The sequence below is a fragment of the Sinohyriopsis cumingii genome, chromosome 10 (assembly GCF_028554795.1).
Source record: "Sinohyriopsis cumingii isolate HCF-2022 chromosome 10, ASM2855479v2, whole genome shotgun sequence".
In the NCBI taxonomy this organism is placed as follows: domain Eukaryota; kingdom Metazoa; phylum Mollusca; class Bivalvia; order Unionida; family Unionidae; genus Sinohyriopsis; species Sinohyriopsis cumingii.
This window is the reverse complement of record NC_142970.1, coordinates 58441178-58454591: the sequence shown is the minus strand read 5'-3', so window position 1 is coordinate 58454591 and position 13414 is coordinate 58441178. Positions and strand designations below refer to the sequence as shown.

The following is a 13414-nucleotide window of genomic DNA, read 5'->3' as shown; positions in this document are numbered from 1 at the left end:
CAGCGAACACACGTCCAAGTATTTGATTTCTTCTCCTTTCTCTTCGTCGGCTTGGTACAGCAAACAGGTGGCATTAGTCCTTCCTCCGTACAAACTATCCCTCGGGTTCAACGGGTCCATGAACTGGTAACTTTCCACGAGGCGTTTAAACTCGGGATCGGTTTTCATACGGTGATCGTACTCGTGTTCCCACATTTCCACCACTTGGTATCCTTGCTGTTCTAACTTTAGGCGTCGCTGACAAGTGTCCTGGTACAGGTCTTCCATGGTTCGTTGCAAAAACTGATTCTTGGTGCCACGGTCAGGGTAACAGACGGGACATCCGTGAAATAAGCAACCGTTAAACTCGTACACGATCTTGGGGTTTTCTAAGTCCCAGCCATCGACCGAATACGTTCCGATGGTCTTTTCGCCCCCTCCGTTGCGGACATGCTGAATCCACTTGTCTTCCTTGTCGCACAAGTAATGTAACCAACGTAGGGCTTTGACCGAGTATTGACGTTTGACAAAGTGGGTCGTTTGAGGACTGATGACAGCCACGGTCTTTTCAGGCATGAATCGTTGTCGATACACTAAGGAACACGCTTTGGCAATGGTGCAAGCTTCTTTCAAAGGATCGACCCCTCCGTGTTCCATGAACAGTTCTCGAAATTTTCCACAGCAACGCCGTAAAATGTCCACGTCGGAACGACAATACTTTAGCATTTCTTCCTGAAAGTCGAAAGGGTCCGAGGCGTGAATCTGGTACCAAGCGTAGAAAGCTTCTCGTTGTTCGGTACGCATGTTGTCGGGGTCGTAATAGTGAGCCTCTGGTAAATGGGTTAGAACGGCGTGTTGATTGGCTTCCGTATTGAAAAAGTGTGGAAAGTACCCTTTAGCCATTTCTGTCATTCCAAACGTTTTAGGCATTCGACTCAAAGGCATGGCCAAATAGCTCATCGAATCTTTAAACTGTACTTGTCCCACTTGCATGAAAATGATTTTGGCTCCGTTCAAAGTCACTTTAGGACGTTCGGTGCCTTGTTCCGTATAGTACCTCAAAAGAAACTGTCCATCGTATCCGGAGAAATTGTGAGCCATCACCGTGGCATGACGATGACAATCTCCGTAACGTTCGATGTCCTCTTGGCTCCACGTCTTGTCGACGGGGTCTAAGACCCATTGGGCAAAATCGGCTAACGTGTTCGGCCCCCGAAAGATTTTTTCACGCCCTCCAGGAATCTTGCTGCAGTGAGGGCAATGACTGAAGATAGGTTCTTGAATGCACTTCTCGCACGCTCGATGAGCCACGCAGAAATTAGGAATGTGAATGCCGGTCTCTTGCATGCATTCGAAATCGAAAAAGATGAAATTGCCTTTCTTCTTGTGACCGTCCTCTTTCTCTGGTGGGGGTTGGTATTTTTGCACGTAACATTGGTGTTCCAAGTCCACGATGTGGTGACAAATGTGACATTTTTTCTTTCCTGAACATACGTGTGCCTTGACACTATTGGTACGTATGCCTTGTCCACACGCGGGGCACAATCTCAGCAGTTGACAAGCGCATTTCTTCTGTGAACCTTGCGTCTTCAAATGTTGTTGGTAACAGGTAGGGCTGACAAACGTGCGCAGACAAGTTGAACAAGGCACTGGTTCTTCGCTCAGACAGGGTGAAGAGGCCAAACATCCTGTGCATTTCGATCCACAATGCTTGTGTTGCTCTCGATTGTTATAACCATGGTCACATTTCTCACAGTAATAACTGTATCCCAGGAATCCAGTGATAGTGGTAATCGTATCGAAATGGTCATCGTGATAATAGACATGAATGTATTTTCCGTCCTTAAAATCTTGCCCTCGAAACAATAGAGGTCCGCGCACATCTTGAGGGTGCACTTTCAAGGTGTATCGTGGAGCTAGGACATCTTGCAATTTTTGCATCTCAGGAATGCCACAGGGTGTGTCTTTGGGCAGTCCGGCTTGTTGTAACAGGAGTTCTGCTTCATTTCGTTGTTTGGCTCGGTCGGAACGTTGAATAGTGTCCCAGGTTCTTTTCCATTCTACCGTGTCGTTCTTGTTGGCATAGGTTCGTCCCACCACGATGGCACGGGCTAAGCACATCTGGTCATGAGGGTTGTCAATTCGGACGAGACTCGTTTTGGTGTTGCGAAGGTCGTCCACCAATAACATCTTTTTGCGTCCTGTCCCTTGAGGAGGAGAGACGTGGGTCATGTCCAGTGTGGCTTTACCATCGGTGATGTCAAACTGATCATTAGATTGTTGTACGTGTTGAATCTTGTCCATGACTTTGGAAGCAGTCAATTCTGCAGGGGTGCTAAACTCGATCCAAACAGGGGATTTCAAACCGTCGTGTTGTATGGAAAGTCTCAAGCGATCGTCTTCTTTGGGTTGACATTGTCGCTTGAGTGTGGTGAGCAAAGAATCCCACACCTCGGTGATGAACACTTCTGCTTTCTCTAACGGTACTTCAGCCTTGAAATCTTTAAACTTCACCGTGTATTTGTAAGCCGTGGTTCTAAATTTTCTAGAGGAGCGCTTTTCCGTCTCTCGAATGGAATAGTACTTTTCAGGGTTGACAAAGGGTGGTGGATTTGGTTTAGAGGGTTCGGATTCTGGTTCACTCATGTCCTCTTCAAAATCACTGGCATGAATTTGTGCCAAGATTTCATCCCTGGTACGAGGCGATAGATCACGTTTCTGCCTCTTACTTCTTTCTTCTTCTTTCTTCTCAAATGAATGGGATCGTTTCATCTTGAAAGCAAAAAGTCAAAAGACTCAAGTTCAAACACCATAAACTACTTTATAGTCATGGCAGACCAGCGTATATAAAAGGGTGTGTGTCTTGTCCTTTCACTATTCATTTCACTCTCAAGCCGAGCACAACGATGGAAGAGACTAACCAGATGGAACGTTTCGTCAGAGCTTTGCGAGGGGTCATTAGAAAATTCTCTTCAGACCAGCCTACGGACTACTCTCCTTCCTTTAGAGATAAAAGTCAAGATACTTGCTATATCTGTCAGAAGAAAGGGCATTGGTCTTCAGAGTGTCCAGACCGTCAAAAACGAACAAAAACAGGGACTAAAAAAGACAAAAGTCAAGATACCTGTTATTATTGTCAAGAAAAAGGACATTGGTCTCCAGATTGCCCAAAAAAGAAACAAGAGGAGTCAGAAGAAAAGAGGGATTCTTCAGAAGAAGAGAGGGATTCTTCAGAGAAAGAAGAGGAAGAAAAAAGACAATTCTGTTCACAAGAGGCAAAGAAAGAGGAGAAGAAGAAAAGAAGAAGGGAAGAAAATGAGGAAAAGACGGTGAAGAAATTTAAAAAACAGAGAGAGTAAACAAGGAGAAAGAAGAAGTCAATGAACTTTTAATTAAAGTGTTGTGTTGTGAATTGTGAATTGGATTGTAAAAAATGGAGAAAAGAATAAATGAATGATATAAGGTAAGTGTCTTTGAGTTGTGATTTTAAAATAAGAACGTAAACTCACGCACTCATACACAGACACGTACTATAAGGGTAAAATGGGTGGGGTTTATTTTTTTGAGTTATTGGCAAATTGAAATTGTATTTCTTTTCAAGAGTATTGGGTGGCCCTGAAAAGGGCCTTTTTTCTTCATGGTGAAAGGGTGAGTTTAAGCAATCAACTTTAACTGCCTTATGCCTTTGCCACGGCCAAGGCCTACTTCTGGACTGCGTAATGTTGATAATGATTGGGTTGAAATCACTAAGGGTGGTACGGTAGGCTTAGTCACAGGGTTAACGTGTTTAGCTCGGGAAGGTCGTATTCTCTTCGGTCGTGATAAAGAAGTCTGATACATTTGTTTCAGACTTCTTAACTCCGCTAAAATGTCCAACAGTACCGTGACCGTTTGATTTTCACCCTCTTGTTTCTTTGCTGCTACTTCTTCTTGCTGTTGCTGCTGTTGTTTTTTTCTTACCTCTTCTTCTTGTTGCTGTTGCTGTAGGAGAAAAGCCTGTTCCGCTTCCTTTTGTCGTTGTATAAATTTCTCCAATTCTTCTTTTTGTCTCTGTCTAAAATTTTCCACTTGCGGTAATGAAGAAGGTAACGAAGGTTCCGGAACAAATTCTTGCGAGGAGAGAAAATCCACAAAATCCCAATTCACCTCTTCTGAAAGTAAGTCCGAGTTCCCTTGGGCAGTCTCCCCTGCTGGTGCACCCCCATGGATCGTTTTCTGAGTTTCCGTCATGTTGAATCACTGTCGCATAGATTGACTGCACACAAGCGCTAGCGAATCTATATAGACTACGTGACGTCACAGACTGCTCTCTTCGGATTGGATGCGGGCTGACTGAATTCTGTAACGCGTGTTAGGATTGGTGAATGAACTCAATCCGTTTCAATCCTTCCTGTCCCTATAAATAAGCGCCGTTCACTGCATTGATTCACCTATTCTCGGAGCCTCAACATGTGGACAGACGTTGAATCTTCAACCCTTGTGTCAACAATGATGTTCAGGACGGACATGCTCATGTATGTCCGATCCAAGTGGACCGTTGTCCACAGGACCAACAGCAGCCTGTGGATAAGAAGAGTCTATATAGAGAGACAAGGTTGCCTCAAGAGGACTCTGATGTATGGCCCTGCTGTAAGACGAAGTTTGAGGAAAAGAAGATGTCGCAAATGCCCTTTATGTTAAGGGCATATTAACATAAACCAAAGGCCCTTTTCAGGGCCAGCCATATTTCTCGAAAAGAGATAGCCTTTCCATTGCCTACCCCTTTTTTTAAAAATTTTTTTTTTAAAAAAAATCCCATGTTAAATTCCCCTTGTCCGTAGATTGTCCCACGATTTATTCCCATGTTAAATTTCCCTTGTCCGTAGAGTGCCCCACGATTTTTTACCATGTTAATTCCCCTTGTCCGTAGATTTGCCCACGATTTTTCGCCATGTTAAATTTCCATTGTCCGTAGATTTGCCCAGGGTGGTTTTTAATGCTAATTCCCATTGTCCGTAAAGTGCCCCCATTCACTACTCCCCACAGTCTCTGCCGTACATGGCATAATGCCCATGTATAACTATGTAGTCAGTCAGTGTTCCCAGAGTCTCTGTCCTACATGGCATAATGCCATTATATAACATGTAACGCACGACTCTTAGAAAACTATTTGCAGGATATTAGAATGTGTTTTCCGAATGTTGTAATCCCTGTTAAGTATTATGTAATAACATCACACGCCATATTCATGTTCCTTTTCTGATAACACGATGTAAACTGCACAACCTGTGTATAATAACGTATTGTCTTGTTTTGACTTGCAACACCCAAAGAACAAATATGAATAAGAAGCCTAGACAAGCGATACACATAAGGTCAGTATATAGTGGGTCACACACACACACACACACTTATATGGTGACAGGGTAAAACTCAGAGAGCAAAGGCGTACATAAATTTCCCTCTAATATTCGTAAGACTAGTGTGTGTGGAAGGTCACAGCTTCCGTCCTAAGAAAGTTGGCTCCAGACTGATAACTGTGTCTAAATGACATAAAGTTGGCTCCAGACTGATAACTATATCTAAATGGCAGAAAATTGGCACCAGACTGATAACTGTGTCTAAATGACAGAAAATTGGCACCATACTGATAACTGTATCTAAGTGACAGAAAATTGGTACCAGACTGATAACTGTGTCTAAGTGACAGAAAATTGGCACCAGACTGATAACTGTATCTAACTGACAGAAAATTGGCACCAGATTATTAAATGTGTCTAAATGACAGAAAATTGGCACCAGACTGATAGTTGTGTCTAAATGGCAGAAAATTGGCACCAGACTGTTAACTGTGTCAAAATGACAGAAAATTGGCACCAGATTGATAACTGTGTCTAATTGACAGAAAATTTGCACCAGATTGATAGCTGTGTCTAAACGGCAGACAATTGGCACCAGATTGATAACTGTGTCTAAATGGCAGAACATTTAAATTGCCAAGTGCAGCGGTGCTAAGTATTGTGAACTAATTAAAAAGAATAGACAGAAATCAAACATCTCTCTCCAAAAATTGTATTATATATTTTTATACTGCATACAAGTGTAAGGCAAAGTTTGAAGTCCACGTGTCTTCGTGTACATGTTATACGAGTGTGAGGCAAAGTTGCAGGCCCACCTGCCTTCGTATAAATGGCATACGAATGTAAGGAAAAATTGTAAGCCCGCCCGCCTTCGTGTAAATTGCATTTGAATGTTAGGCATTTTTAAGCCGGCTTATTGCATCATTTAACAGCCTTTAAAAGCTTCCGCAAAGAAGAAGAAAAAAATGTGATGATGATGATGACGACGACATTAATAATGAGACGAAGATGTTGCTAACTTCTACCATGACGAAGATATTGGTGATGACGATGATGTACAAAGCAGATAGTGGAAGCTTAATAATAAGTGCATTTTGGACTATCAACGCCACAAAACAACGCATGCGCAGTTAGACAAATCGCAGTTCAGAACAGTAAAATACATGCAAGGGGCATGATTCTACATCAGTATAGCTGGCACAGTGTGGCAGGCTTAAACTGAGGTGAAAATGCGCTTCAAACGCGCTTACATCAAATGGCTTGTGCTTCTTTTCATGAATATAGCGATTTCCGGCAATGCCGATGAGATGACATATAATTCAACAGGTAAGATTTCATTATTATATTGACAACAGTTTATATGGATCAATCCCCCTATTTTATGTCCACGATGGCCTAACAAATGTGAAGTTTCTTGTATTTTATTAAAAATGAATTAGACATTTATTTATTTATTTAATTAATCAACAGATTTCTTACCAGGATTCACGTGGCGCATAAAGTTTTGAAAATAGATTTGAAGGTATGAATTGTTTTAAAAAAATAACCCTGAAAAGAAGCACAATAGAATGTGTGTGTGTGTGAGAGAGAGAGAGCGAGAAAGATTATTAGTAGAAAACGCAGCCGTAGTAATATATATATATATATATATATATAATATCGATATCGATTTAGGCAACGTTTATTTTGTTATTTTACAATAATGTAAGATATGAAACTAGAATATTGTTATAAATAGGAATATTTTATTGGTATGCTATACATGATAAGTCTACATTCAAACATTATATCTAAAACTGAATTAAAATTATTTTCACTCCCAACTTTATATAGATTTTGCAATCACGATTCATAAAATGTTAGCGTTGTTTCTTTTGCTTATTCTTTAATTTAACGCTTTCATTTAGTATTGGTGTATTTTCTAACGTTCTATTTAAGAGCTAGACCAGAATATCCCTGAAGCCCCTCGGAATGTAAATGCCGTTCAGGTCGGGAAGAGCGAAGTTCTTGTTACATGGGAAGTGCCAAAATCTCAAGGAAAACAGGATCTGGTAGGCTTTCAAGATCACCATATTCTCACGCAAAACTCGTTATCTAGCGTTTCTATTAATACGGATGCATTTTAAAATTCCAATATCAACATTTTCAGTACAAAAATATTAATATAATAGTGATAATAAAGTGAGTTCGTTAGCTATAAAGAATGGAACTAATCGTGACCCAATGTATACCAGTTTTAGAAGTGCGTCTGTAAAACCGAAACAGTCCAGGGTATGACTTCCGATAGCAATTCTAGTATACCTGTAATTCGTGTTAATAATGATGTTTAGTTAAAATTCAGTACTTCTGTGGAGGATGCCGCGTTTAGTTGTTGACCACCACGACCAACATCGCTTGACATCACATTTTACTGTAGCAGTATTTTGTACCTGTCTGATTTTAGCCATCGCAAAAAGGATATTGTGCTACGCAATCTCAATCCATCTCTCTCCCTATATATATATATATATATATATATATATATATATATATATATATATATATATATATATATATATATATATATATATATATATATATATAATCGTTTATGTGACTGTTAGAAGCTCTTACAATATGCTTTTACAATGTTGTATGTTGTTCGATCTGCGAGAAGAGTTCGCAACCAGTCTAATTTACTTCAGAAAGTTTAACGCATACCCTCTCTCTTCATTCGCCAACAAATCTTTGTTTGTAATCAATGGACATTTATTGTACAATGCTCTGTTCAAATTCCATCCGTATGCCAAACAGTTTTACCCATTACGCAGGTAATCAACGTGCATGCTTACATACGCCTGCTCTTTTTGAAATGTTAAAGCTATTTGACATTATATAAATCTGTTATGTTGAAAACAAACGCAAAAACAACATTATTGTTGCAAAGATGTGTTTATATAATTTATTAATTTAATGATACGTCATGGTATGGTGGGGCATCGGGTTTTATATATGCTAATAAATAAAATACTGTTGCGGGGCATCGGGTTTTATACACGCTAATAATTGAAACACTGTTGCATGGCATCGGGTTTCATACGTGCTAAACATTGAAATCCTTTGCGGGGCATAGGGTTAATATGTGTAAAAATTGAAATCTGTTGTGGGGCATCGGGTTTTCATACATGCTAAAAATTTAAACACTGTTGCGAGGCATCGGGTTTCATGTGTGCTAAAAATCGAAATATTTTTGTGGGTGTAAGGTTTAAAATATGCTAGGAACTGAAGTACTGCTGTATGGTACCGGGTGTTATACATGCTAACAATTGAAAAACTGTTGTGGGACATCAGGTTGTGTGAAGCCAATTTTTATCAGGTCTGGACGAGTGAACGAGTGTTATTTTTTTCTGAACCCTGATGTGAAATGTACACTGATAATGTTATAAACAGTATTGAAAGCCTTTCCTGATAAGGTTATTTATTATTATGTGAAATGTACATTGATAATTTTAAAAATTAGTATGTTAAATGCACCCTGATAATGTTCAAATTCGTCTACGAAATAAACACTGATAATTTATAAATTAGGACAAGAAATATACACTGATGATGTTATAAATTAGTATATGAGCTATACACTGATAATTTTATTAATTAGTATATGATATACACTGGCAATGCTATAAATTAGTATATGAGATATATGCCAATGATGTTATAAATTAATATAAAAATATACAATTTTAATGTTATAAATTAGCATATGAGATATACACTGGCAATGTTATAAATTAGTATATGAAATATATACCAATAATTTTATAAATTATATAAGAGATTGTCACGTGTGCTAAGCCCCAGCTATAAAGAATAAATACGTACAGGTTTTATAAGAACAAATACGTACAAGTTTGTACAAGAATAAATACGTACAAATTTGTATAAGAATAAATACGTACAAGTTTGTACAATAATAAATACGTACAAAGTTGTATTGATAAGCTCAATTACATATTTCTAGATTTACAAAAGGTTTTTAATAATGTACGGATGATATGGATACGGGGGGGGGGGGAGGGGAATGACATGATTTATCTTCTGTTATATCAGAAAACGTTTCAGCTTTGTAAAAAATATAGTCGTAATTAAGAACTCTTGTGAATGAAGAAATATATAATTTGTCTGACAGGATACACAGATTTTTTCGCTTCTTTCCTTTTGCTAATAATATTTGATTACAATGTAAGAAATAATGAATGCAAGTGGGTAGTCATTAATGCTAAAAATATCCTTGAGTATTCAATAACACTAAAGAGGTAGTTGGGTAGTCATTAACACTAAAGAGGTAGTTGGGTAGTCATTAACACTAAAGAGGTAGTTGGGTAGTCATTAACACTAAAGAGGTAGTTGGGTAGTCATTAACACTAAAGAGGTAGTTGGGTAGTCATTAACACAAAGAGGTAGTTGGGTAGTCATTAACACTAAAAATGTAATTGGGTTGTCATTAACATTAAGCACCAAATTCGATAGTCATTAACACTAAATATGTCACTGATTAGTCATTAACACCAAAAAGGATTATTTCATTTTTGTAAACGAAAACAATGATTTTAGTGAAACGAAGATAATAAATTTATTATCTCAGATGACTTTCAAGATCTTTAACGTATGTTGTACCTGTTATTGAATCTCTCGAAACTGAGTGTAAATTTAAACAAAACCAAACTTGTTGTATTTATTTGATCATTTAATGAGAAATATTTTTTTAAAGTACATACAATAATATATATTTACAAATAATTATGAAATATAACTTCTTGGGCATAGTTTTTATTTTATCCTTTCTACAAAATCCATTAATAAATTTATTAAAAATGCCAAAAATGTAATACAGAGACTTTTAGATTAAACGATAGATTGTCACTTGAAACTTTTCGATTAAATACTTGTTCCATTATTGTCTTATCGCTGTAACCCAGAATGAAAGAGTTCAAACTCATTATTTAAAATAAGCTTTAAATCTTACGATATTTAATGCAGACTGGTATTGTATGCCAGAAATGAAAGTAACTACTGTAAGTCATATGAATTGAGACTGGTATTGTATGCCAGAAATGAAAGTAATTAATGTAAGTCTTATGAATTTAGACTGGTATTGTATGCCAGAAATAAATTGATTGATTGATTGATTGATTGATTTTTAACGGCGCATCAGCACTGTTATGCTATTTAGCGCCAGACAAAATGCAATTTGTATATTTTTAAAAAAATTATAAAGGTCCTATATCGACCAGCGATATAAAAGAAGAATTGGTTGAAATTAAAAACGGTAAGATGGTAACGGTGCAAATTAAAGCTTCCCGATCAACGGGAGATGCAAATGTTCTATGTTAATGAAAAAGGATCAAAAGGTATTAAAATGGGATGGCACATCCAGAAATGAAAGTAATTACTGTAAATCTTATGAACTGAGACTGGTATTGTATGCCAGAAATGAAAGTAGCTACTTTAAAGAGGAAGATCTTTGACAAACAGAAAATGTAGCAAATATGTTTAGGACCATGATTCTGACGGTTGCAAGAGAAGACAACTGGGGCACATGAATATTAAGACCAATGTGTTTAAGTTAGCAACGTTGTACAACCATTTTGTTTTAAACTAGAAAAATCTTCTTTGAATGTTTATTATATTTCCGCCATTTGTTTCTTTGCCTATTTTCAACGTCATTATTCTGAAACATTACCTGACGAGCCACAACGACTCATTCAGGGATGATGCACATGGTGTCATTCACTCAGCCTGTCTCAACTTTCTTCTGATGAGCCTCAATCAATTGTTAAGGGACGATGTAGATGGTGTCCTCAATCAATCGTTAAGGGATGATGTACATGGTATCATTCACTCTGCCTGTCTGAACTTTCTTCTGATGAGCCTCAATCAATTGTTAAGGGAGGATGTAGATGGTGTCCTCAAGCAATCGTTAAGGGATGATGTAGATGGTGTCCTCAAGCAATCGTTAAGGGATGATATAGATAGTATCCTCAAGCAATCGTTAAGGGATGATGTAGATGATGTCCTCAAACAATCGTTAAGGGATGATGTACATGGTGTCCTCAATCAATCGTTAAGGGATGATGTACATGGTATCATTCACTCTGCCTGTCTGAACTTTCTTCTAATGAGCCTCAATCAATTGTTAAGGGACGATGTAGATGGTGTCCTCAATCAATCGTTAAGGGATGATGTACATGGTATCATTCACTCTGCCTGTCTGAACTTTTTTCTAATGAGCCTCAATCAATTGTTAAGGGATGATGTAGATGGTGTCCTCGAGTAATCGTTATGGGATGATATAGATAGCTTCCTCAAGCAATCGTTAAGGGATGATGTAGATGGCGTCCTCAAGCAATCGTTAAGGGATGATGTAGATGGTGCCCTCAATCAATCGTTAAGGGATGATGTAGATAGTGTCCTCAAGCAATCGTTAAGGGATGATATAGATGGTGTCCTCAAGCAATCGTTAAAGGGATGATGTAGATGGTGTCCTCAAACAATCTTTAAGGGATGATGTAGACGGCGTCCTCAAGCAATCGTTAAGGGATGATGTAGATGGTGTCCTCAAGCAATCATTAAGGGATGATGTAGATAGTGTCCTCACGCAATCGTTAAGGGAAGATGCAGTTTCCTCAAGCAATCGTTAAACGATGATGTCGATGGTGTCCTCAAGGAATCGTTAAGGGATGATGCAGATGATGTCCTCAAGCAGTCGTTAAGCGATGATGTAGATGGTGTCCTCAATCAATCGTTAAGGGATGATGTACATGGTATCATTCACTCTGCCTGTCTGAACTTTCTTCTGATGAGCCTCAATCAATTGTTAAGGGACGATGTAGATGGTGTCCTCAAGCAATCGTTACTGGATGATATAGATAGTATCCTCAAGCAATCGCTAAGGGATGATGTAGATGGTGTCATCAAGCAATCGTTAAGGGTGATGTAGATAGTGTCCTCAAGCAATTGTTAAGGGATGAAGTAGATAGTGTCCCCAAGCAATCGTTTAGGGATGATATAGATGGTGTCCTCAAGCAATCGTTAAAGGGATGATGTAGATGGTGTCCTCAAGCAATCGTTAAGGGATGATGTACATGGTGCCCTCAATCAATCCTTAAGAGATGATGCAGATAGTGTCATCAAGCAATCGTTAAGGGATGATGTAGATGGTGTCCTCAAGGAATCGTTAAGGGATGATGTAGATAGTGTCCTCAAGAAATCGTTAAGGGATGATGGAGCTGGTGTCCTCAAGCAATCGTTAAGGGATGATGTAGATGGTGGCCTCAAGGAATTGTTAAGCGATGATGTAGATAGTGTTCTCAAGCAATCGTTAAGGGATGATGTAGATCATATCCTCAAGGAATCGGTAAGGGATGATGTAGATAGTGTCTTCAAGCAATCGTTATGGGATGATGTAGATGGTGTACTCAAGCAATCGTTAAAGGGATGATATAGATGGTGTCCTCAAGCAATCGTTAAAGGATGATGTAGATAGTGTCCTCACGCAATCGTTAAGGCAAGATGTAGTGTCCTCAAGCAATCGTTAAACGATGATGTAGATGGTGTCATCAACCAATCGTTAAGGGATGATGTAGATAGTGTCCTCAAGCAATCGTTAAGGGATGATGTAGATGGTGTCCTCAAGCAATCGTTAAGAGATGATGTAGATGGTGTCCTCAAACAATCGTTAAGGGATGATATAGATGGTGTCCTCAAGCAATCGTTAAAGGGATGATGTAGATGGTGTCCTTAAGCAATCGTTAAGGGATGATGCAGATGGTGCCCTGAATCAATCCTTAAGGGATGATGCAGATAGTGTCATCAAGCAATCGTTAAAGGATGACGTAGATGGTGTCCTCAAGGAATCGTTAAGGGATGATGTTGTGTCCTCAAGCAATCGTTAAACGATGATGTACATGGTGTCATCAATAAATCGTTAAGGGATGATGTAGATGGTGTCCTCAAGCAATCATTAAGGGATGATGTAGATGGTGTCCTCAAGCAATCGTTATGGGATGATATAGATAGTATCCTCAAGCAATCGTTAAGGGATGATGTAGATGGTG

General features: G+C 38.7%; 1 protein-coding gene across 6 annotated transcripts in view; it reads left to right on the top strand.

Moving 5' to 3' along the window:
- The first annotated feature begins 6199 nt into the window (after positions 1–6199).
- Positions 6200–13414, top strand: part of LOC149790204 (neogenin-like) — a 60756-nt gene continuing 53541 nt past the window's right edge. For 2 of the 6 annotated variants that reach the window (XM_089972202.1, XM_089972204.1), the window contains exons 1-2: positions 6203–6644; positions 7257–7369. In XM_089972202.1, coding sequence (XP_089828328.1) covers positions 6548–6644; positions 7257–7369 — 210 coding nt within the window. In that variant the 5' untranslated portion in view covers positions 6203–6547. Of the gene's footprint in view, positions 6645–7256; positions 7370–13414 lie in introns of all 6 variants that reach the window. The other 4 variants (XM_089972203.1, XM_089972201.1, XM_089972205.1 and 1 more) reach the window with 4 other exon arrangements.